General features: G+C 36.8%; 2 protein-coding genes across 17 annotated transcripts in view; one reads left to right on the top strand and one right to left on the bottom strand.

Annotated features, from left to right (window-relative positions):
- Positions 1-1,787: 1,787 nt before the first annotated feature.
- LOC113108624 (NAD(P)H dehydrogenase [quinone] 1) lies at positions 1,788-4,003 on the bottom strand. Its single transcript, XM_026271844.1, has 6 exons — positions 3,910-4,003; positions 3,636-3,803; positions 3,364-3,494; positions 3,148-3,261; positions 2,945-3,046; positions 1,788-2,171 (listed from the first exon to the last, which is right to left on the bottom strand). The coding sequence occupies exons 1-6, from the start codon at positions 3,911-3,913 to the stop codon at positions 1,872-1,874; spliced, it is 819 nt and encodes a 272-aa protein (XP_026127629.1). The 5' UTR covers positions 3,914-4,003; the 3' UTR covers positions 1,788-1,871.
- A 571-nt stretch (positions 4,004-4,574) lies between these two features.
- LOC113108620 (leucine-rich repeat flightless-interacting protein 2) overlaps positions 4,575-24,429 on the top strand; it is a 36,202-nt gene continuing 16,347 nt past the window's right edge. For 2 of the 16 annotated variants that reach the window (XM_026271827.1, XM_026271829.1), the window contains exons 1-13: positions 4,576-5,261; positions 16,174-16,260; positions 19,274-19,291; positions 19,603-19,659; positions 20,772-20,816; positions 21,044-21,094; positions 21,453-21,485; positions 21,842-21,904; positions 21,992-22,033; positions 22,203-22,262; positions 23,283-23,363; positions 23,523-23,552; positions 24,273-24,329. In XM_026271827.1, the coding sequence (XP_026127612.1) occupies positions 5,172-5,261; positions 16,174-16,260; positions 19,274-19,291; positions 19,603-19,659; positions 20,772-20,816; positions 21,044-21,094; positions 21,453-21,485; positions 21,842-21,904; positions 21,992-22,033; positions 22,203-22,262; positions 23,283-23,363; positions 23,523-23,552; positions 24,273-24,329 (714 nt within the window). In that variant the 5' untranslated portion in view covers positions 4,576-5,171. Of the gene's footprint in view, positions 5,262-16,173; positions 16,261-19,273; positions 19,292-19,602; positions 19,660-20,771; positions 20,817-21,043; positions 21,095-21,452; positions 21,486-21,841; positions 21,905-21,991; positions 22,034-22,202; positions 22,263-23,282; positions 23,364-23,522; positions 23,553-24,272; positions 24,330-24,429 lie in introns of all 16 variants that reach the window. The other 14 variants (XM_026271830.1, XM_026271831.1, XM_026271826.1 and 11 more) reach the window with 13 other exon arrangements.

Below are 24,429 nucleotides of genomic sequence, written 5' to 3'. Positions count from 1 at the left end.
TGGTTTTGGGACGTGACCTAAAGATAACAATGAGTTAATAATACTCATTAATACTTCATAAAGCCATTACTATATTGTAATAACTATTAAAGTCATTAAAATATCCTGTGCATTTAAATGCTAGACTTGCTTGTGGTCTACATGTTAGAATTTTAAGAATGACTGTTATGGACTGACACGTCAGGAAAGGTGTGGTGAATGCGAAAAACTGTACTACGCCCAGGAGACTGTGCATCAAGACTGTCACCTAAACCACAAATGCCTCCCTTGCAGAGCCCACATAACAGTCTTGACTAAAAGCGGTCAACCGTCAACAGACAATGATTTATAATCCAATCGTAACTGAAAATAGTTCTTAAAGTGTATTTTTACATTCAAGCATTTTCTGCATTTAGCAACTTTCAATATAGGGACCAAGCAATTAATCACAGAGCCAATAATATTCATAATATACAATGCCAGGTTTAGTATAAAGTGATTTAGTAGTTTTGGTTTTTAGGTATTTCTAAGCTTTTTTTTTTTTTTTTTTTACAGTAATGTTAGTACTTCCACTTAGTTGACAGTTACAATTTTTTTTTTCATCTAATATGTAGATTTTATCTCAATTAATAAAACTATTTTAGTTAACATCAACACTGGTCTTGTATTGTGTAACTAGACCACACCTTGAACATGGGATATTTTAGCATAAACTCAATGTCACCACAAGAGGTCACTATGCAGGACTCAGGAGTTTTTCTGTCAAATAAGGAACGTTTGTAAAGGAATACTGAACTCCTTACTGCACAGCATACACGGCTTTTAAAAATAGTATGCGAACAACGTAACAAAAAATTAAATGGTTAATTGGGACAACGGATGAAAAATAGCTTTTGGGCTAATTCTGTTGCATTTACAGTAATGTTAATGTACACTGTGCATTTAAAAAAATGGTTATTCTTCCAACTAGAGCTGAATAGCAAGGACACTAATAAAGTTAAATATACTCCGTTTCAGGGACTGCATGGCTACCGGTTTCCATATTACTCATCACCATTTGGATTTTTTCGTTTAATGCACTTTAAAAATGCAGTCAGAATTCAAAACATCTACAGAAAAGGACATGCCCCTGGAGGAATTTCTACAGGAAATGGGAAAATAAGAGCACAGGTGGGACAAATACCCTTTGGAGAACAAATAAACCCAATTTGAGTCCTGAATAAATGTGCCATATTAAAGATGCTGATCATTCTGAAACAGAACACATTTTTTATATTTGGTGCCTTAGAAATGGTTTGATAAGAGTCCCTAGGGGAGACCACTGGAGGAACAAGAAAATATAGAAATCCTTGACTAAGGAGCACAAAATTAACTTGTCTTGGTTTCTAAATGCCCCATTATTACATTGAGGTATAGTTCACAAACCGAACCAAAAAGGTCATTCTCACCCTCATGTTTTTCCAAACCTGAAAGACATTGGTTAATCTAGCAATTCCTGAAAACAAACTAAATATTTAGTGAATTCCAAGAAGTCTGTCCCTCCATTAAAAGTACATGAACAAAACTTAATCCTAGAAGCTTGTAAAGGCAGTCTACATTGAGCAGTTAATCAAACTAGTCACAGTTTATCACCTAAACTCAATTTTAGTGTTCCAAATATTAAACTGATTTTCAACAGGTGGATGAACCAATTACAACATTCACTTTGGATACACAAACCCTACAACTTAATATTTAAATCCCTGATCTATACATATTCTCTTGTAGATCAGTGCATTTATATATAAATAACCAAACAAAACGCTTCCAAAACATGAACAATTTATTCATGTCTAAAATTCAGCTTTGAGACGTAAAGACATGAACATTGGAGGACAGCATAACATCAGGTCTCACACTCCAGCTTTCATCTGGTTGTGGGGTGGAAGAGGTTTCTCCAGGTGGTGGCCCACAGTGAGACCAAAAGGAGATTCAGCCTGTTTCTCCCAGACTTCAGGCTTCAGCTGAAAGCCTTTCCCTTCATCGAAGACGTCTACAGGTGGGAAGGAGAGAGGTGCCTCATTTAGGAGACCATGAAGACGAGCCCGCCAGCCTTCCAGCAGGCCTTCACGAGCCTCAGGAGAGAGAAGAGTGGGAGCCCAGAAGATCTGAGGGGCAAGGACCTGGAAGCCACAATAGTTGAGGACCCCATTCTACAAAGAGAGGAAAGTTGCAGGTTTGTATGAAATGCAAACTCAATTAACGCTACATTCCCAGAGTTCAGTGCTTTGCCCTTTATGAAGACAAGAGTTGAGGAAAACCTACAATTAAAAAAAAAAAAAAAAAAAACTGCATTTTTGAAGAGCCATTTATACGGATGGTCACAATTAAACCAGTGCAAAGAATCGATGGGAGTAAAGGGTCCATGTACCCTTTGAAATGCTTAATTCTAAAGGGGCCCTTTGAAGTCCCAGGTTAAAACAACTTCCATAATGTGCGTAGGACAATTTTTGCACTAATTTTGCATTTAATATACTTCTTGATTTAGTACATAAAATAACAACTTCGTGTACTCGACTGCCATTTTGGGACACCATGAATAAACAAATGCACTTTTAACAGACCTCTGAATTTAAAGAATTTTAGTTAGTAGTACAATCGAACTAAACTTTCATAAACTAAAGTGTACTACAAGTGATGACTCTACTCAACTGCAGGTCACTAGTTGATCTTAAGTACTAAAATCACTTTTAGTACATCAAGTACAAAATTTGTGCGCAACAAAAGCACTTAGTGCAGTACATTATAGAAGTGTACCTTTAACATGGGGTGGCCAGTTTTGAGCACTTCAGTTTGGAATAACCCTTTAATATCGTGACTATGATCATTCTCATTCCCAAAGCACCTTTCAGAAGTGGAATTATCCCATTTGGAACAGCATAACTATGACAAGTTAAGAGGAAAAGAGGGAGAATGAATTTCTTACTTGAATTGGCCACAGAGTAACATTCATGTCTCCATTGATTCCATTGGAGCTGAACATGGTCTCATTGGAACCAGTAGTGAAGGATAACATGGCTTTCTTGTCCTGATATGAAATAAACACTCAAATTATACCAATATCAACAGCCCACTCAAATTTCATTAAGGAACAGCCAACATTTGGGGTTTATGATGTGCAGGCCTCACCCTGAAGACACCCTCACTGTAGCGCTTTTCCAAGGTGTATGCAAAGCCAAGCGTTAGAACCCGGTCCATCCAGCCTTTCATGATGGCAGGAACAGAGAACCAGTACATGGGAAACTGCAAGAAATTGACAAAAATGGTCAAGACTCAAACACCCCAAAAGGGGGAGAAGATATATATTTAAGATAACCCCACACACCACAAGAGAAAGTGTCATACTTGAAAAATAACCAGATCTGCTTCTTTCAGTTTCTTGTGCTCATCTGTGATATCAGAAGATAGTCGCCCCTCCTGCCAGGCCAACATGGTCTCATTTCCATAACGAAAATGCTCTGGGTTCTTTGGTGGACCTGGATAAAGAGAAAGAAAAAAAAAAAAGAAAAAAAAGAGAAGGGGGGGGGGGGGTCGTGTATTTACTGCCACTGAGTTAAGATAAAGCACTGGTTCTTAGTTTAATATCAGCTAAACGAACAAAACACTGCCTCCCACACCAGTAATATCCTCCTTTGTAGCCGTGGCCTTAAACTTCATTTCATACAGGTCAGACACAAGCACGTTACAGCCCTGTTTCTTCAGCGCGTCCACAGCAGCGTCTTTAACAGCCGCATTGAAGGAGCCTGCGCTCTGGTGCGCGTACACGATCAACACTGTCTTTGCAGCTGAAAAAGAACATTAACGGAAGAGACCACACAAACAAAATAAAGCGAAACAGAACGGTGCGAAAAAAACCGAAAATATCAAGAACAACCAGAACAAAAAACGTACCCATGTTTCTCACCAACAAACCTCAAAGCATCCACTAAACACCAAGCCAACTGTGAACTTGTTTTAAAGTGACAATCACCTGTGCACAGCTGAATCATTTTACTGATCAATTAGTGCTGGCAGGCAACGCACAAACATTTTTATGTCATAAATAAATACATTTCTTCACGGTTTTTCAACGGATTAATTAATATACTTTATATATATATATATATATATATATATATATATATATATATATATATATATATATATATATATATATATATAAATTGTATTAAAACATTATATATATTTATATATATATAAAGAAAGATTTTTTTTTTCTTTTAACAAAAATAATTACCACTTCGTTTTTACCACTAGATGTCAACATCCACCGGCAACTGAAGCTACAGATGCATCTACTTCTATAAAATAGGCTATAGATGCATGATAAAAAATGAAAAAACGAAACTGATTTGGCAAGCTTAGATATATACCGGTAGTTGTTTTATTAACTTTCTTTATTTCTTTCTGGCCGGATAATGTAGCCTATTTGGCAACAATTTTCTGCTGAGAAATACCAGCTGTTATGGCTCCTCATTTTGGTGCAGTTTGTTGACTTTTTAAACGGGCAAGGATGAAAGATTTGCTTGAGACCAGTCACAGTCTGGTTTATTATATTTCCCCCCAGCCGGATATATTTATTTTTTTCATCTTCACAATAGAATGTAAAAGTTATTGCGAAAGGTGCACGTGTGTGACTTTAAGAAGTGCAAGATAAGGTTTCTGTTTTTAGCAGCAGACTCCCAAGATTAAAAATAGCGTGCGAGCCCTCAAATTCCCCCAAGAGACGCTCGAATTCATTCGCGCCCCATTACTGAAGTAAAGCAAGAGAAGAAAAGTAACCCCGCCGTTATACTGACAATCAAATCACGCTGTTACGTCCCAAACTTCTGAGCAAACAAACTTTAGATTATTTAAAGCCATTTTGGCAGCTCCTCAGAGGCAACACGTGTGTCATGAAAACGCGTTAGCCTCTCAGCACCGGTGACTTCAGTCTCTCACAGAACAGCACTAGGAAGAGAGCAGAAAAGACGGATGTAACGCAATGAGCCCAGTAGTGAAAGACACGACGTAGCGTTGCTGTTTTTGAATTAGGGTTAAAAACGTGCTTTCTTTTTCTTATGCCTTTCTTGAAGGAATAGCTCTCTTAGGGATCGGTTCTCACGCGTAAAGGAGCGTGTTTCTCAGAAGGATTTATTTATTACAAGTTACCAATGGGGTCTCAAGGGCCAGGACGTAGAAGAACCCCCAGCAAAAATGGGTTGACTGGTGAGGAAGATGCCCTCAACGTAATCGCAAAAGAGGTAAATTTATCTCCTGAAAGGTTAAGCTAATGTAATGATCTTAGTTGCAGATGTGCAGGGTTAAACTCCAGAGAAAGAAAACAAAAACATGACAATCACATGGTTCAACATCCTGAGTTAGTTTGTTTATTAAACCAGAGCTTTACACAGTTTCACGAGTATCGAATTAACATAACAACAGTCTAACTAAGGTAAAGTCCCTGCTTATGCCCTCATCTGGACCTGTATTGTTAATATATATATATATATATATATATATATATATATATATATATATATATATATATATATATATATATATATTAATCTCTCTCTCTCTCTCTCTCTCTCTCTCTCTCTCTCTCTCTCTCTCTCTCTCTCTGCTTTTTTTTTTTTTTTTTAATACAAGGTGTAGATCATTTCCTCTCCTACTTGTAAAGTCTGCTTCCTGTCTGTTTGTTTTTAGCACCTAACTTTCTGGGCTGTCTTGATCAAAGGTGATCTTTTATTGTATGGCAGTAGGCTAATGTATTTGAAGGTGCGACTAGTCTGCAATATAGACTGGGTTTGATGTGCTTGAACAGGTGCTGGGTTCATGGTGGAAAAAAAACCTTGATTAGACTTCTTAGGAAGTGATTTGTGCCCAGTTAGACCTTCAGCAGATGTATATGATGTTTCTTCATTGTACAGCCATAGTGAAAAGCAGTGACTGTATTCATACTTAAACTATGTATGTAGCAAATGTTTCATTCTATTAATAGTAAGCGTCTCTGTTTGACACATCATGCTCAGTGGTTGGCAGGAGAGAGGCCTTCTCACTCTACCCTCATCATGAACTGTCCTCTCAGTTTAGAGTGTGAAATACAGTCAGAGAAGCATGGGAATATTTGTTTGTATGAATATAAACATGTCTCTGTGTTAACATGTTTCATTTTATTTATTTAATGTGTGATTTTAGGCAAACTTCTGAAATGGAGTATGAAACACTTATACGTGAAAGCATAATCAATAAGCTAAAATGTCATGGGCAAGGTGTTTTAATTCTCATTTTCAACAACAGGACAGACTAGCAATTCATTTTTATTTTATTTTTAATTTAAAGTTGAAAACTGAATATACACCCACTATAACTGGGCAGCTCCTTTTCTGTAGCACTTTGAGTTCACCTCTTGTAAGTGAGCGCATGGATAAAGAGAGATTCAGGTGAAACACAACCATGTTATCAAACGTCCAATCAGGAGGCAAAATTCAGTTTCACATTTGCATAATTTTATCATGAATGCTAAAAGTTGTTTTCTGATCCAACCTGTTTCTCTTGAAATCTAAATCATTTTTGCATACTTTTTTTGCATACTCCCATCCCATGTGACTTTGCAACAGAGCTTTTGCAAATTTAAACCGCTAGGTCACGCAAGGTCATAATAAAGCTTCATCTGAGCAGGTTTAGTTTCAGTTAGACAATAACGAGATACTGTGGTTTTAATCTTTTATTACTAAGTGCTTGACACATTTTCAAGCGTGCTGTAAAGTTTGAATTCCTTCACAGATAAGCTACTCATTTATATGTTCCTAGGACTTTTTAGAGCCATTTTATCTTCTTTTAAGTGCCGCTTTCATTATCTACTGCCTGCGTTTCATTGTGCCACCTTAACTTACCTGGTAACTGCGTTTGTTGCTGATAGGCTACCGTCAAACACTTGCTGGTCTCTGACAAGCTGGTACATTGGCCCTCATGTGTTCGTTAATTCTGTAACAAGAGCTTTAAAAATAGAAGGCCCTCAGAGACCAGCTGTGAGTGCAGCTTCAAGACCAGACATGAAGTTTCAGTGGGGCAGTACAATGAGCAGAAGTAGGGAGCAGAGGCATCTGATAATGGATTCAATGGAAACACATTCTGGTAGTATCTGCATCAGTAATCCTCAATGGCTGTGCTTTTCTGGTGCTCTATAATATCGCTAAGCTGTTAAATGTGAGATAGGGTCACAGTAGAACATGAGTCAGTGAAGGATTTCCTGTAAAACAATTTCAACAATGGCTAATCAACACTTTGATTCAGTGTTCTGTTTGTCCTTCTACTTACACAGATGCACACTGTGGAATCTGGTAAGACAAACTCATGTCATAAATAGATTGCTTTCAGCTGCGTGTGTTTGGTTCATGGTTCACCGCATTCCCTAAAGTTTTGGCATATACTAAAAAGTTTCAAACAACAATCCTCGTTTGACTAGATGAGGCATTTAATTTTTTTTGTAAAGGCAGGCCAGCTCCAGATAAAGGTCTATTGGGATTCATGTTGATATGTGTTCTTAAAAGATTTGTTCAACTAAAAAAAATTGGCTGCGTTTTACTCACCCCCAAGGCATCCTAGGTGTATATGACTCTCTTCTTTCAGCAAATCCAGTCGGAATTATGTAAAAGATTGTCTTTGATCTTTCAAGCTCTATCATTGCAGTCAGTGGGTGTTTCATTCCTTCAGTCCAAAAGAAGTTAAATAAAAAGTGCCCTTCCATGAAAAAAAGTGTCTCACACGGCTCCTGTAGTGACTCGATGTGTTTTTGTTTGAAAAATATCCATATTCAAATAAAAAAAATTCACTTTAATCTAGCTTGCGCCAACCATTGTACACAGAAGCTGTTCCGGGAACATGATATAAATGCTGCCTTAGTAAACGCAAGAGACCTATTTCAAAATATGAAAAAGTCAGGCCCTGTTTTTTTTTTAAACCATGCATGTCTCTGACAGATGTCACTTGAAAAAAAAAAAAAACTTTCCTGAGGAGTCACACTATTCTCTGTGATACCACTGTGTGTAAACAGCCAAATAAATAAATAATAAAGTGTCATTGGATCACCTTGTGTTGTTCGCTGATTTTATCCAGAAAACTAGCCAATTAGAAACACACTTCATTTGTGAATCTGTTTTAGGAAGTGATTGATGGAGTAGAATCAGTCTGTGTGATTGTGTGTTTGAGTCAAACATGAGCAGGACAATGGCTTGTCAAAAGCTCTTCGGTCATTATGTCTGCCAGTGTTATTTCAAGCAAGACGAGTTAATTTAGAGTCTTTAGAGCAATTAACTCAGGAGGAAGTTGAGTTGCTGGCATGACTGAACCCTTGACCATGTCAAAGAGGCTTATGTTGGGAAAGCGGCTAGTGAGACCGATGCAAGTTGGCAAGTCTATAGTAAAGGTGTGTAAATTGTGATTTAGAGTGACTCAGTTGGTAACTTTATAATGGTTTAAAACAAATGAAGCAGTTTTTACTGATGTCTTTTAAGAAAGGGAAATATATTTACCAATATATTTCTTTAAATATATTGTGATATTGTATTATATTATTTTCCCTTTTTATTTTCTAATATATTATATATTTGAATACATTGAATAATATATTGATGATGCATATATAATATATGGCAAAATATACAAATGATTGCTGCTTTCAATATATTGCAATATATTGGAAAAAATAAATATTAAATCCCATATATAAGAATATATGCCTAATATATTACATGATATTTTCCAAATATACTGCAATATATTTTTGTTTCATAAGGGGTAAGAGTAAGGAATTAGTGTTCCCCATTTTATTGTCTAAAAAATAAAGAGCAGACATATGTACCGTTAAATAGTTTGGGGTCAGCAAGATTTTGTTGTTGAAGACTTTGATTCAGCAAGGATGCAGCTGATCATACAGCAGGTGACCGTAAAGAGTTAAATAAACGCAGTGTTTTGTAATTCATCAAAGAACGGTTTCCACAAAAATAGTAAGCAGTACAACTGTTTTTAATATTGATAATAATAAGAAATATTTATTTAAGTCTAAATCATATTAGAATTATTTCTAAAGGATCATGTTACACTAAAGACTGCAATAATGGCTGCTGAATAATTCAGCTTTACCGAATGGATTACATTTTTTAAATATATTCAAATAGAAAAGTTATTTTAAATTATACAAATGTTTCCCATTATTTTGGATATATTTATCATTTAACTGTATTTTAATCAAATAAATGTAGCCTCAGTAAGCATAAGAGACTTTTAAAAAATCTTACCAGCCCCAGACATTTGAATGGTAGCGTGAACTAGATGTTATTGTACTGAACATTTCTTATTGCTAGCAGTCTCAATATTTCAAAATCTCATCATAATCTCAGCTGCATTCATTGCACAGTTTACAGTGTCATCCAGTGACTGAGATGGTTAAAAGCAGATTAGGATGTCAGATTAGAGTCCGGGCCAGACTTTGCGCTCTGGGGGGTGTTTAGATGATTCATCAGAGCTCTGACTCTGGGTTTCAGGATGAGAGCTGTCTGACTGTTCATCTTGAACTCGTTGTCATGAGCAATGATTTTATATTTCCTCATTCAGAAATAAGAGTTCTCCTTCTATCAAAATAAATCATGTGCCATCACACAGCACACTGACACATTAACACCTGCTTATCACTGGTCCATGACAATCAGAACATTTATCTGCCTCGCTCAGGATTAAGCTCTGAGCCACTCAAGGTTAAACATGAATTTTCTTTGAGCCTAAATGCAGAATTGTTGATGCAGGTTGAAGCAAGACACTAAAGCAAACTCAAATACAAAGTCAGAGAACTTTATTTTCGCAGGCTGACATCTTTCACCAAGAATGGAACCTCTCCATATAAGGACAAGGATTTAGAAAGGGTTTTCTTCCTTTTTCTGGTGTCGCTAATGGGCCCCTGAAGATTGTTATCACAATTGCTTTCCTGTTTGTTCTCTGCTGTTGGGACACATCCCTTATGAAGGAGTAATGCTGAGTCCATATTTCTAGTGCTCTTGATGCTGATTGGGCAGGATGTTTGTTTATAAGCCATGGTTACTCTGATAAACTGCTAAATCTTCAGTCTTGTGTTTTATGACAAAAAATATGGTCATTGATTGTCTGTTTTGCACTTTCTTTTGATATCAAATGCAAGACACACTTAACTTTGTTTACTAGGAATATTATTTGTTCTTGTTATAAATTGTTTGCTCATTTACACTCAAAAATGAGTCATGGCATAGTTTATTATTTTTTTGTTTTTAGTATTTTCATCTGTTTGATTTCTTAAATCTTTTTTTTTTTAAATTGCTTAACATAAATCTGAATATAATAATAAATAAATCTGGTTTAAATGAGGATAGCTGTCGAACAAGTAAGATTCAGTTAGTTCAAATGTATTAGATATACTGTAGTACTTAACAATACATGTTATTTTATATTTAAAACACATTCAGTTATAGTATTATTACAGAAATCTCATTATTTTTTCATTTATGTATGACTGACAGATATTTGTCACTTAAAGCCCAAATAGATGAAAATTTCATGAGTTAAAAGACATAAATCTTAAAGGATTATAAGTATGTTTTTAGTGTTACTTGAATGAATAAATGTAATTGTAATATGAGCACGGTCACAGGGTTTTCAGTGAACTATACAGTGATGTTTTCAGTTATAATTCTCATTGTAACCTACAACATTTTTTTGAAATGCTTTTTTTTTTGTTGGATTTGATTTGCATGGTCATCCTTTATGCAACCCCCCACAAAAAATCTCTTTTTTTTCTTGTTCTGATAAGTTACATTTAGGGTTACACTCTGAGCAACTCTGAGAGAAAACTCACAAAGAGAGAAAATAGTCAATTTTTCATGATTTATTAACTTGGTGTACAAGGGCAGATTTTGTTCTGATAAGACAGTGTGCTGAAGTGAAAGGAATACACATTTAGACAAACTCTTGCTCTAGGTGTGAAACAGCTTACTGTGTAAAAATTTGGTAAAGTTGCAAGGACACTACTCATTCCTCTGTACAACCAGTTCATCTTCTGTTTTAACACTGAGCTGACTCCATCAAACTTTGCCATCTCATTTAACTTAATGTTTGTGGGCCATATAAGATGCTTAAATAGAAATGTTATTATTATTTTTATTTATTTTATTAAAGAATTTCAAAAACACTTAAAAACTCATAAGTAAAATTTAAAAAATACAGTATATATTATTGGCCATTATTGTCTATTCTGCAGTTTAAACCCAGTTCAACTTCAACCATTTTTTTGGCCTTAAAACAGCGAGCACACTGAATGACATTAGAAACCAGAGACCAGTAGCTAATGACCATCATGCTGCTCTCTCTCGCTCCCTCATTTCAACAAGCTGGAGTTTCTCTCACAGGCTTGTTCTTGCTCTTGAGTAACTCTGTGGTCAGTGAAGCAAGTTTTCTGTGTTGGCCAAGTACACTAGGTATTCTCTTTCTATGAAGAGCTGCTTCTGTGTGCTGTCATCTGAGATGGGCACAATAGCATCTCTCAAAACATCAGCCTGCCTCAGGTTTCTCAGGGTTTAAGAGTGAAGTGTGGTGTTTCTGAGCCACTAGCCGCATTAAAAGTGATTGGCAAAACACTAATGCAATCATCATTGGTAGAGACAGAACAGGACATGTCGATCTGCTCAAACAAAGCACCAATGTTTCGATTGCACCACAGAACCACTGTGTTTGCACTCTTTAGTCAATATCAATGGATTACTTATAGTTACCTCTGCATGTGAAACTTGGATTGGAAAGTATTTTTTTCAACCAAAAAAAAAAAGAGAATTCTTTCAAACCTATATGCCTTTCTTCTGCTTAACACAATTGAAAATAATTTGATGTTTCAACTGTTTTTGTACTTAGTCATTTTAGGGGGTTAAAATAGCACCTACTTTCAGTGTATGAACAAAACCCACTGCAATTTTTCTAAATATCTTCTTTTCCATTTGTACTAAAGAAAGAATGTCATACAGGTTTGGTATGACATCAGGGTGAATACATTTGTAGAGTTAGGCGGTAATAAAGTTGATAATTTTATAGTTATATTTTAGCTGTTTTACAGTTTACATTTTTTGGGTCAGCTATCACTAACTTGGAACATTTATGTTTTCATTGTCTGATTTTATATTAGATATGATGTATTACCACTAAGTAATGGTCACTTAATCTTATCTCTTTTCCTCCTCTTTCTTTCCCTCCCTTGCTCGGAATGACCCAAATTTATGTTCCTAAATTTTTTTTTATCCATACATGGTGATTTCTTTTTTTTTGAGCAAGCTCAGATTTGATATCACATTTTGCCACAGATCCCAGGAACCTGCTAAAACATGCACCCACCACACACAGATCAGACATTGTTTGGTTTATGTTTGAATGGAAGGCTGGCAGGATTTATGTAGGTGTTAATATGGGCAGACCAGAAATGTGGCAGACGTCTCCAGTGATCTCATATGTTCCAGTCTCTGGCTCTTACGTTAGTACTCAAGTAAGAAAGACTGTTTATGTCTCCTACTGAAGACCGTTAATCCAGTGTACACAGATGGCAAAATGATACACATTTTTAATATTGAGCTTTCCACATTCAGATGAATTAAACTGCCCAGGGGCTCTCTTGGTTTATACAAGTCATAGTTTTGGAGTTAATAATGTCTCTTTTAAATGTCAACATTTTTAGTAAATTCTGCTTCCAGAGTACAGTCCAAAACACACTGAGCAAGGAGCAGTTGAGGGCCTCAAGTCAGTTGTGTTGAATATCTTTGGTTTTTTCCTTTAAGTTTCTGTTACCGCTAGTTTGTTTGCGGTCCAGATGATTAGCGTGTACCCGCTCAACCTGGCATGCTGGTACAAGAGGCCGTGGGAGAGAGAGATCTGGCCAGCTTGGCATCTCCTTCTGTGGTATTTATATCAACAGATAAGAACTCTGGACTCAAATTGTCCTGGCATTCGTTAAACTCCCAGGGACTCCTGAATGACAGGCTTATCGTGCATGTCTACCTCAAAAGGCACCAGACAAGGTGTTTTAGTAAACCTGTCTATAATCATCTATCTGCAAAAAATACAAAAACACAATTCACTAACTCTGTTGACCATAAACACAGGACATGTTTTTGCTTGTACCTTGCAAGGCCTCCAGATGCAGTTTTTTTTAATAATTTTTTTATTTAATTGAAGCACAGTGGAATAAGTGAATGCGCTCTGTGTGGACAGCTCCTAAAGTGTTGCATAAACAAATCTTTTTTTCTAAGCCCTGTTTTCAACCTAATCAAAATGAAGTGGAGATGCTCCTATTTGTGATTGGGGAAAAAAATGTCAGTGGAAACAGTAATTTCTCTGTTTATGCTTCAGACATATTAGCAGCACTTCATCCAAGTTTCATGCATTAACCATGACTGATTGCCAACTGCCAACTTTTTCAGACGCTGCATCCATGAGAATATAGGTGCTTCCCAATTTGTGTATTTATGCACTATTTGATGCCATGTTTTAGTGTCAATACTAGTGCGTGTAATGTTCACACACTATGAGGGCGAGGGGTTATTAGATTGCAATGCTAGATGTCACTCTTAGACTTTAGAAGTGCATAGTCTAGTGCATCTTTTGTGACACAGCAGACTGTGTGCATCCAAGATAGGGCCATATCTAATAAAAAAAATTATACCATTGAATGGCACCTTTATTTTAAATCTAAATTTGGTAACTGCTGACAATAACAAATGTACTCTTTGGTCAATTAGAGCAATTAAAGAATGAATTTCTATTCTAAAACAGCGTCACTACCAGACAGCAGTGGAACTAGTTCTTCACAAAACTTTCATTTAAATTAGAGCATTTTGGGTTTATTGATAGAACCCGCTCCATTTGGGTCATTAAAAATAGCTGTTGAGGAGAGCGTGAGAGGAGAGAGGTGTGTGAAATAGGCCAGTCTGTTTTCCTCTTCTGCGATAGGAGTGTGTAAATGGTCGTGATGGGGGACAATGCAGATGACCCAGGCTATCATATGCTCACCGTGACTGATATCATGGTGTACTTTGATAACTGCAAGAAGGTAGGCCTTAATATGAATATGAGTTGTGAGAAAAGAGCTGCTTGTTTTAGTTCAGAGGGCATGAATAGTGCATGTTTTCTTAAAGATTGCTAACCTGCTTCTTCTAGGTGACTATGCACATTTTATAAATATATTTTTTTCTTTCTTGTCAAAGCCCTTGTTTTATAGGTATATTATAAGCATTGTAAAGCACAGACTAACATTTACTACAAAAGATTTGGTTCAGTAATATAAATGATTATCTTGTTCATGTAAATCGTATTGTGTACAATGTACTTGCCCTCCACATCAGAAATAAGCAGTGATGGACTTTCATACGATCAGTGGTTTGTTCTGCTAAAGTGCAGGAAGGGTGGGATCCAGACTTGATTGTGAATGACTCAGCCCTCTGATTTCCTGCTATGGTCAAAAAAGGCATAATTTTGGCTACCCTTACGCCGTCTTAGTGCATTTATTTCTCAAAGTTTTCTGGAGACTCTAATACCCTTTTTTTTTTCAAAATTAAATATTATTTCGCATTTTCAGCACAGCCAAAGCCCTGCTGGGTGGTAACTGTTATTTTAAAGAAGCATGTATGCATTGGTGGATTGCGGTGTTTGTGGAAATCATATGTTGACATTAGTGAGAACCTGTTAGAAACATGTTTGGACAGCTGCTTAATTGCCGGGGTTGGCTTTAGTAACTTCACCCTGGCAGTTCTTCTTCTGCACAATTATGTTTCTTCATTGCAGCAGTAACATAACATGGTCACACATTCCTGTTTCCAACTGTAGTGATATTCAGTAAAAAATGTTACTTGAATTCAGATTTGGATGTTGAATTCTGATGTTGAAGGTCAAAATGCACAGCGCCACTCATTAAGCATGAGAAAGGTTTAATATTTCTAGTTTATTTGTCCTCTTTTGCCCTGTGTTTCTGCTATGATTTGATTATTTGAATTGTGCTGTGATTTGCCAACATGAAAAATGTATTTGTAAGTGTGATTGTTTGTGCATATTTATTTATTTATTAATTATTTTTGAATGAATGAAGTTAATAATAGAATATAGAAGCTTGTCCTTCACTCCTAAATTAAAAAAAAAAAGTTTCTAAAATTAAAAGTAAAATTAGGCCATCACTTTGTTTGAACTGCTACAAGAAGTGGTTGAAGCTGTGGAAATATTTATTTTGGCACATTTTTCTTGAACATCATTGCTGGCAAAGGGACACAAGACCTTTGTGGTGAGAAACAGCTGCTTCCTTGGAAAGTTGTGTGACTGTGTTCAGGACGGAAGGCCTCAGTCTGAGACATTAAGATATGATCTGACATTTACTCAGGAACACGTTATTATGGATTACTTCAGCAGCTAACAAACACAGGAATTCACTTTAAATCTTGCCTGTTCCTTGGAGTAGTCCCACTGTTTTAACACCTTTTTTTTCCCCTGTTAAAACACAATTATCAATACTTTGCTGTGTTTTCAGGAATGTGTGAGTGTTACGGTCATGCCTCTGGTGTAAGATTACTTGTAGTACAGGATTGGGGGGAAATGGGCAGATTTCAGTTGCAGACATCACTGTGGGAGGGTAGTGTCTTTGATGTAATCTAGGAGTTGAGCTCTTCTCTTTTTCTCGGTTGTTAAACATTTTGTGGCGTCATCTCCAGGAAGGAAGTGTGTTCTCTCTCTCTCTCTCTCTCTCTCGCCCCCTCATGCGGAGGGAGTCTCTTCCTTAAAAGGACTTTCAAAGTGTGATGAACTAAAGTCACAAATACATTCACACATACTCATGTAAACAAACACATTGATAGCATGTGCAGTCTGAGAAATATACAGTTACAGTACATAAAACCTTATGACAGAGAGGAGATGTTCATGTAATCATGTAATGTAGGAAATGTATATAACCTGTGAACCTCCTGTTGAATTTACATTACAATAAATTGAATAAGAAGTCGTTTTTTGTGTGTTGATTTAACTTCCTCTACTTTTTGCATTCACTACAGTGCTCATGGTCTCTAGGTTATGGTTTAATAACTTTACCTCTCTCTCTTTCTCTGTTTCCCCATCCGCCCCCTGCAGGCTGAGGCCCGTTTGGCAGCTAAGAGGGCGGCCCGTGCAGAAGCTCGTGAGATCAGGATGAGAGAACTGGAGAGACAACAGAAAGAGGTGAAAAAAGACAATCACTGAAGGCTGAAATGTAGGCCTTGGCGTTGCTAAATGTGATGTTGGTCTTGATTTTCTATCAACTTTTACATATTGCTTTTCAGGTCTCATATAATATTTTGTAAGCTATAACATACATCTTTATAGAAATTTAATTTATTTATTTATTCTTTATATATTTATTTATTTATTAGGGGGCTCAGCAAACCTTCTAGCATGACAGTGTTGTTCCAGTGCATAGATGTTTTGACATGCCCAGCAGTAACATGGGACCTATCCTGTAAGATTGAGATTTGAGGTGGTTTAACCTATGGAAAAGTCCCATCCCTATACGCTTACCTGCTTAACTCCATTCTGTGCATATAGTGGATATGTCCATGATCAGAACACCTGATAACAAGAGTCTAATATTAAGAAACTGAAAGCATCTCACAAAGTAAACAACCTGCATTACACAACATGTTGAAACCCAGAAGGAGAACCTTCCATGCAGTTCAAGAGTGGGACGAGCTGTAGGCCTTTAAAATTGCATTGGTGTTTTTGTAAAGCTTTTCACTGATAATATTTATCCAGTCTTGGCCTTTGTTCACTCAAAATATTTTCAAGGTGTTTTCCTCTTGAACTGCCAGCGGAAAAGGCCGCCTTGATTCTCAAAACTGAATCTTTCTTATCTCTTGTTGACTTGCTCCTGCACAACACTGTCAGCCGATTATGTTCAATTTGTTTAATCTTCATCATGATTGTGGGCTCTGCGCTTTGAAGGACATGTTTTGGCTGGGTAAGGGGGATCAGGGTCAGTTAATCAGCCCCTGGGTCAGGACCTTCTAAAAGCCCATTTGAACATAAGCATTTGCTCCGCTAATGCTCAGAAATATTACAGGTAACATAAGCACTTTGGGGTCTTTACAAAGCAAAACAAACTTAAAAGTGTTCAATGTTAAATACACTTTAAAGGAATACTCCACCCCAAAATGAAAATTCTGGCCTAAGATTAAAGGTCATTCTAAACTCTCTGTTATAGTTAATATAAGTCTTTACAAACAGACTTTATAGATGTTGAGTTATTCATTTGTTTTGTCAGGCTTTTGGTACTATAACAGCTTGTTGCCTAAACATTCCCCATTGTAAAGAGAGCTGGATTTGGCAACAAATGGAAGAACAAGAAAAAATGGCAACAGTTGGTTGCACTCGTGGATATGCGTATGGTTAATTTTGGGTAATTAGTGTTCATGCTCTGTGACTGCTGATGCTGGTTTGCTGCTTGTTACTGTACACAGTAAATAGGATATGAATGGCATTGGGTTCAGTTGCATGAATTTAAAGTTGTAGATTCCTTAAGCTTTTTATGAATGAAGTTGCTCATGGTTCTTCGAAAGTAAATGGACAACCAGAAACCCACACTGTGATACCTGAGCTCAGACACAACAAACTTATGTAATGAAGATAAACCCAGCCTTTAAGCATACCTGGGTCACACTCGAGAGATTAGCTAGCATTCAGATTTAAGCCCGGTCTGATCAGGAGGCGTGTGTGAATGTTAAGGGTGTGTGTTTTGTGGCTTTAAATCTCCAGCCAAGTCTTTAAAAGTAGATTATGAGCTTTCAGCCGTTCCTGCAGTGGGTTAACAGATTCAGTTTCCATCCACTCAGTTCTCACTATCTGGCTGTGATCTGATTGCAAACACAATGACTAAGGATTGAAGATGCTGTGACATAAAATAGACCTGGAGTTTAATCCAGACTTTGTGGAGGTTTGGATCTTGACTGCATCTTTGGGATTATAGAAGGTCTCCGTCTCCCTCAGTGCTGAGGTAGATGGGGACTCTTTGAGACTATCAGGATGGCCTGCAAGCGATTAGTGCGTAGAGGGGCTAGGGTAGTGATCAATGGGAAAGCCCAGACCCCTCTGCTGAGGAAGGTGAGATCAAATGTACTAGATAAGCATGGAAAGATAGAAAATTACTGATTTTTAAATGTGTTAATAATTATGTAACATATTGATTGATGCATTTGATTTTCTGTACTAGTTTAACTAGCATCGGGTGATCTGTATGTTATTCTGGTTTTATTTGTTGACTATGACCTGTCAACTTCATGAAGAATCTTCAAACTGTTTCATGCTTGTAATAAGGATGAGTTTCGGTTCTATCGAGGGTGTTTACTGAGTTTGCATGCCATGGTTATTTATTAGTAAAAAAGTTTTATTTTCTTCCTTTTTGAAGAACATGGTAACTTTTCTACTAAAACTCAATATTTTTTTTTTTTGGCTAATTCAGTGAGAGTGGAAAAACAAAAAGTGCTTGGATGTTGTTGGAAAGTCTCTTAATTTGATACATAAGGTGTTAAAGGTATTTCAAAGGAAGATGTTTTGCTACAGGACTGGATGAGAAAACACTCAAAACCAGGGGGAACCAGTTAGGTGACATTTTGTGGGTTTTCAGTAAGTAAGAGTGAAAGTGTTCACTATTGCTCTGTATGGTTTAGGCTATAATAATAATTAGATTAGAATCTTGATGAAATTATCAAAATAAACAACCAGCTCTTAAAGAGGTGTCTTTTTCTAGCTAGAAAACTGCTTTTGTGTGGGTTTTATCTATTATCAGTGTTTAGTTATGTCATTAGCAGCAGTTTAGTATATTTTTAAATGTCAAAATATACCGTGGGGACCAAACCATAGTAGTTGAATATTTTAAAAATCTTCAGCGTTATTGTTACTTGTTAAAAAGTAATAGGCACATACACAAGTGTATTAGTGTAAACATGACTGCCGTTGTTTTCTCTAGCTGTAATTTTACCTGTAAGGCCAGGTAACTTGACACTGAGCTGACAGATTGCTAAAACTTCTCTCAAATTGCTAAAGCAGCTTTCCCTTTTCGTTTCATTATCTTTGAGCTCACACTCTTCCACTCGGTTAGCTCTCTAGGATGTCAAATAATCAATGCCCTCTCTTTTCCCTTTCCTTTCCCCATCTGGTGGCTTTCTTTCTGATCCTGTTTTACTGGCCTCCTGTGACGTAGATTTATCAGGTGCAGAAGGTAGGACATCTGATGATATAGTTCTACTCTACACAGTCAGAATAAAGGTACAAAGACTGTCACTGGGGTGGTCCCATTTCAAATGGTACATCTTTGTACTGTATTTAACACTACCAGGTGCGTATTTGTGCATATTAGGGTACATATTAGTACCTTTTGAAAGGGTACCACCCCAGTACAACTGATGAGACAGACAACTTATGTACCAGTTTTAAAATACTGTACTTTTATTTCTTTCCTTCTGTTGCTTTCTTGTTATACGAACTTCCCTTATTTTTCTCGCCTCGTTTCTGCTGCATTTTCCTTTTTAGAAATACTATGGACTGGATAACTTGGACAACAAATGGGGGGACATTGAGCAGTGGATGGTACACTCCACTCACTGTTTTGAGATTTTCAAAGCCTGTAGTTTCATCAGCATGTGACTTTAACATGATAGGGATCGCAGCACAGGATGTGTGCATGTTCTATTTGTTAATAATTAGCATGTTTGATGTTGGATATCAGGGTTGCATGTCTCAACACTTGGTCATACCGCTACATGATTTTTATTTTCACAAATTTCAACAAATAAATTAAAACTTTGTTCATAGATGTTTACTGGGATTGTAGATATTGTAATGTACACTAACATTCAAAAGTTTGGTGTCAATAAGATTTTTTTGTTGATTCTGAAAGTCTTATGCTTACCAAGGCTAAATTTATTTGATAAAAATACAAAATCAAAACTGTAATATTGTGGAATATTAGAATTGGTAAGTTTTATTATTATTTTAAAATGTAGCTTTGTTATAGAAAAGCTATTTAAACACCGCAGCCAGTTTTCAGTGTAAGATTAGCATTTATGGAAACATTCTAATATGCGGATTTAGTGCTCAAGAAACATTTCTTATTATAATATGATATCATCTCTCTCTCTCTCTCTCTCTCTCTCTCTCTCTCTCTCTCTCTCTCTCTCTCTCTCTCTCTCTATATATATATATATATATATATATATATATATATATATATATATATAAATATAATTTTATTTTTTTGTGATGAACAAAGTTCAAAAGGACAGTATAGATTTAATAAAATAAATCTTTTGTAACATTATAAATATCCTTATTCCTACTGTCACTTTTGATACATTTATAGCATTCCATTTTATAGCAAATAAAATCTTACTGACCCCAAGAACATAAATGTGAATTTATTAAATCTTTTCACTTTTTTTTTTGTCTTGAGGTTTTGGTTTATCTGTTTTTACATGATTTCTCTTGCATCAGTTATTACTGATTTGCATGCTGTCTTTGCATAAACTGCTCAGCCTTTCTTGCTGAGACTTGTGTGCCTCTTTTGCCATCTTGCTTATTTTCTCTTCTCTTCTCTTCTCTTCTCTTCTCTTCTCTTCTCTTCTCTTCTCTTCTCTTCTCTTCTCTTCTCTTCTCTTCTCTTCTCTTCTCTTCTCTTCTCTTCTCTTCTCTTCTCTTCTCAGGAGGACAGTGAGCGATATACACGTGTCTCACGGAGACATGCTTCGGTTTGTACCTTTTGTCTTTCCTCTGTCTGTCCTTTTAAACCACTTTCACAAACAAAAACCTTTGTCCTTCAGAAAAAAATAATACACTTGGATTTTATTCCAAATGCAATTACTTTAAGTCAGACTTATTTTGGGGTTCACTCTACATACTGATTTGCTGTTTATGTACACAGTGGTGAGTTTTATGTCTTTAAACTCTTGCTAACTTTTTTTTTTTGTCCATCAAGGTGTCAGATGATGAAGAACAGATGTCAGTGGGGAGCAGGAGCAACATACGGGTCAGTATCCGTGTAAATGTATAGTTCCTTATATTAACCACGGGTGTCAAACTCAATTCCTGGAGGGCCACAGCCCTGCAGAGTTCAGCTCCGACCCTTATTAAACACACCTGATCCAGATAATCACGTCCTTCAGGCTTATTTGGAAAATAGATGGTTTGTGTGTTGGAGCAGGGGTGGAACTAAACTCTGCAGGGCTGCGGTCCTCCAGGAACTGAGTTGGACACCTCTGGTAGAAACCTGGTGTGCTGCTGGTCAGAGTGTTTGTTGTAGGTGTATGAGTGTGTGCTGTCTAAGGTTATAAAACAGTCCAAAATATTCATCTTCATGCTGATGGTGGTTTTGTTTGTCTGGGCAGTTGGATTTGGATGCGGCGGGTGCTTACGGCGTGGTAAGAATCACAGGGTGGGAAATGTTTCTTTGGGCACGGATGTAATGCCATTACTTTCAGGTTCCTGTGAAAGTAAAATGAGCACATAGTTGAGTTCACAAGACGTTTTTGTTTTTGCACTGTGGTGTGTTTCAACTAAGTATGGCTAATACCTGATTCTACATTTGTGATGTGTTTGTGAAGTGTTTCATCAACATTACAAATGAAGGGGGTGGATTTTATCAAATATAACCATATGAGACCATAACATTTTTGTTATGTGTCTGAATCTTCACCTGCATGTCCACAACCATGAAGTATTGAGCAGTTAATTCTGCAGTTTTAATCCTACTTCCGTTTCTCACCGTCCTGTCCAGCTTCCCCAGGCCTCCTCCTATCATAAGAAGTCCAAGAAAAAGAAGAAACATTCTTCCAAAAGTGTACGTTCGCAGCATTAATGCACGTCACATGAATGTTCTATAACAAGAAGATGTAATATCAATCATGACTTCTTGTCTATCCCACAGAGCAATGGTTATGACGATGATCTCAGTACAGTGTCTAGTCGGGTTAGTGGCCCAACTAACTGTGTGATAATAGTATTAACTAGTGTGTTGGTTCACCTATTATGACACGCAGGAGTCTGTGGTGTTAATTCATGATGCAGCAGTGTGACTAACTCTGGTGTGCTGTGGTACAAATCAGTGTGAAGATTGTAAACTGTGTATTTGTGCGCAGAGCTCCAGACTCAGTGATGAGAGCAAAATCTCTCGCTCCTCTAGACTTGATCAGCAGTCGGTGGGTCTCCGTCCGGCATCTCTTTGTGTGATTAACATCAAATTATATCTAACATGAGTGGATTGTTACCAATGTCTTTGAAAAAGCATGATGGATTTGTTAAAAATAACAGTGGTTGGACTAATTATTATTATTTTTTTAAATGATAAGCATTGGGCAAAAAGTGTCGTTGCCAAGCAGGACTTTAATTTTAGATTTATTTATTGATATTACAGAATCAAGAAGCTATCTATATTATAAATGTATTTTACAATTTTCAAAGTTATTTATTTCTAATTCGGTAAATGTTATGTAAAAAAAAATATCAGTACAATTATGACAAATGATATTATCTTAACAGTAACAGCCTTTTTATTTTTTTTTTATTTTTTTTTACTATATTTGTTGACCACAAAAAAACACTTTTAGCTGATTTGCTGGTATTCCAACCTGTTCAGACTGATCTGATTTGCTTGGCTTTAAAGAGGTTTTAAACAATCAAGCTGAGAAAGCAGCATGCCAGTCAGCTTGGCCAATCCGCCAGAACAGATAAACCAAACGAATAACCTGAAGAGTCTGAGATTTGGGTAGTTACTTGCAAAATAGTAGTTGTAAAATGATTAATTAATACAGGTGTGTTTACAGTATATGCAACAATTTTATGAATGTGAGTTGTAGGCTTTTCTCGCAAACATTTTTGCCCTAGGTAGAGTTAACTTCCTTCTATCTCTAAATTACACTGCCAAATATGTGAACCGTGCAGTCTCAACCCTGAGTAATGTGTGCAGCATGAAATATGATAATTATTGCAAAAATGTTACCAAAAATGATCCTGGGTGAACTTTCAAGTGTGAAAAGCCCATTTAATAGCATTCCTGACCTCAGCTGGCATGATGCCCCTGCACTGCACATTTAAGCATGGAAAAATGGTTAGATGGTCTCCATCTCCGTCTTTCTCCCTCCATCGCTCTGTACATCTCTCACGCTTTTGTCTTCATCAGTTCATCATTCAATCATCTACATTATTTCCCATCATTTTAGAAAGCCTGCCATTCATCTGAACTGTACAGCAGCAGTAGTTATTCCTCTAAACATCAAGCCCCTTCCTACAATCGCTGCCAGGTCTGTCATCTTCATCCACTCCTTCTGCTGCTGAGTATCTATCCACTGTTTAAATCCCCTCTTTCATTTTTTCCCCTGTCGTGTCCACCTTTTTTTGCAGTTCTTCTCCACTTTTACTCTGTATTTGATTTGAAATGTTCGTCTCTTCTCTCTGTTTAGTCGTCTTTGCTGCACAGCAGGAAGCACAGGGTTTGTGCTGCTCCTCATATTACCCTCTGCCCCACAGCACTTCCTGTACAATAACAGGCGCAGCTCTGTACACACGTTTTGAATACTTTCACTCTCATCCACATCTGGGGTTAGCTAGATCTTAAACCCACACAGACCACAAACACCTGAGGATTGAGCTAACTGCTTGTGCTTTGGCTTTGACTTGTAGTCCTTAAAGGTGAAGTGTGTGATGGAATTTTATTTGCTTGTTTAATTGTTTTCCCAACCAGACTTCCCAAAAACCTGTTATAGTTAGTTATTTGAATGACTACAATGCTTCTTTCCTGGTAAACATTGAAACATTTCAAAAAAATTTACCGTTTTAACCAGCGGTTTGTAATCCTGTGATCTTGCTCTAACTTCTTCTTTATTAGCTCATCAGTCAGTAGACATTTTAAAAGGGGGTTTGCCCTATGAATAGCAATCTCAGCATATTAAACTGGGATAAAAATGAATAAAATATTGAACTATTACACACTTCACCTTTAACAACTAGTTCTAGACCTTTCCCCCACCAACCTGACAGAAATCAAATGATGTCACCTGAATGTGATGAAAGACTGTTGATACACTGTGCATAAAAAAGTGAGACTGTGGAGAGAGTTTGCATGCTCACTTGCACAGAGTGGTTATGGGTAAGAACTCAAGGCAGGAGAAGATGATAAACTCTGCTGTGTGTTTATGTCTGTCCGTCATCAGGGCTCTGTATATGAGGACAGTCTCTACAGTGGCTCTCGACGCCCCAGTGCTCGTGCTGTAAGAATGATTGCACTGAACTGTAAATGTGCATGAAATCTGTAACGTTAACTTGTGGATCGAATTCCCTAACCAACAAGTGTGATAACTTTTTTTATTT

Source organism: Carassius auratus, chromosome 9 (genome assembly GCF_003368295.1).
Source record: "Carassius auratus strain Wakin chromosome 9, ASM336829v1, whole genome shotgun sequence".
Lineage (NCBI taxonomy): Eukaryota > Metazoa > Chordata > Actinopteri > Cypriniformes > Cyprinidae > Carassius > Carassius auratus.
Note: the sequence above shows the minus strand (reverse complement) of the source record. Positions and strands in the feature narration are given on the sequence as shown.

What these genes read in the sequence shown, in the direction of transcription:
- LOC113108624 (XM_026271844.1), bottom strand. An exon ending in TACAAAGGAGGATATTACTG is followed by an intron (nt 3,495 to 3,635) that starts GTGTGGGAGGCA and finishes CTCTTTATCCAG; the next exon opens with GTCCACCAAAGAACCCAGAG. An exon ending in ACAGTGAGGGTGTCTTCAGG is followed by an intron (nt 3,047 to 3,147) that starts GTGAGGCCTGCA and finishes ATTTCATATCAG; the next exon opens with GACAAGAAAGCCATGTTATC.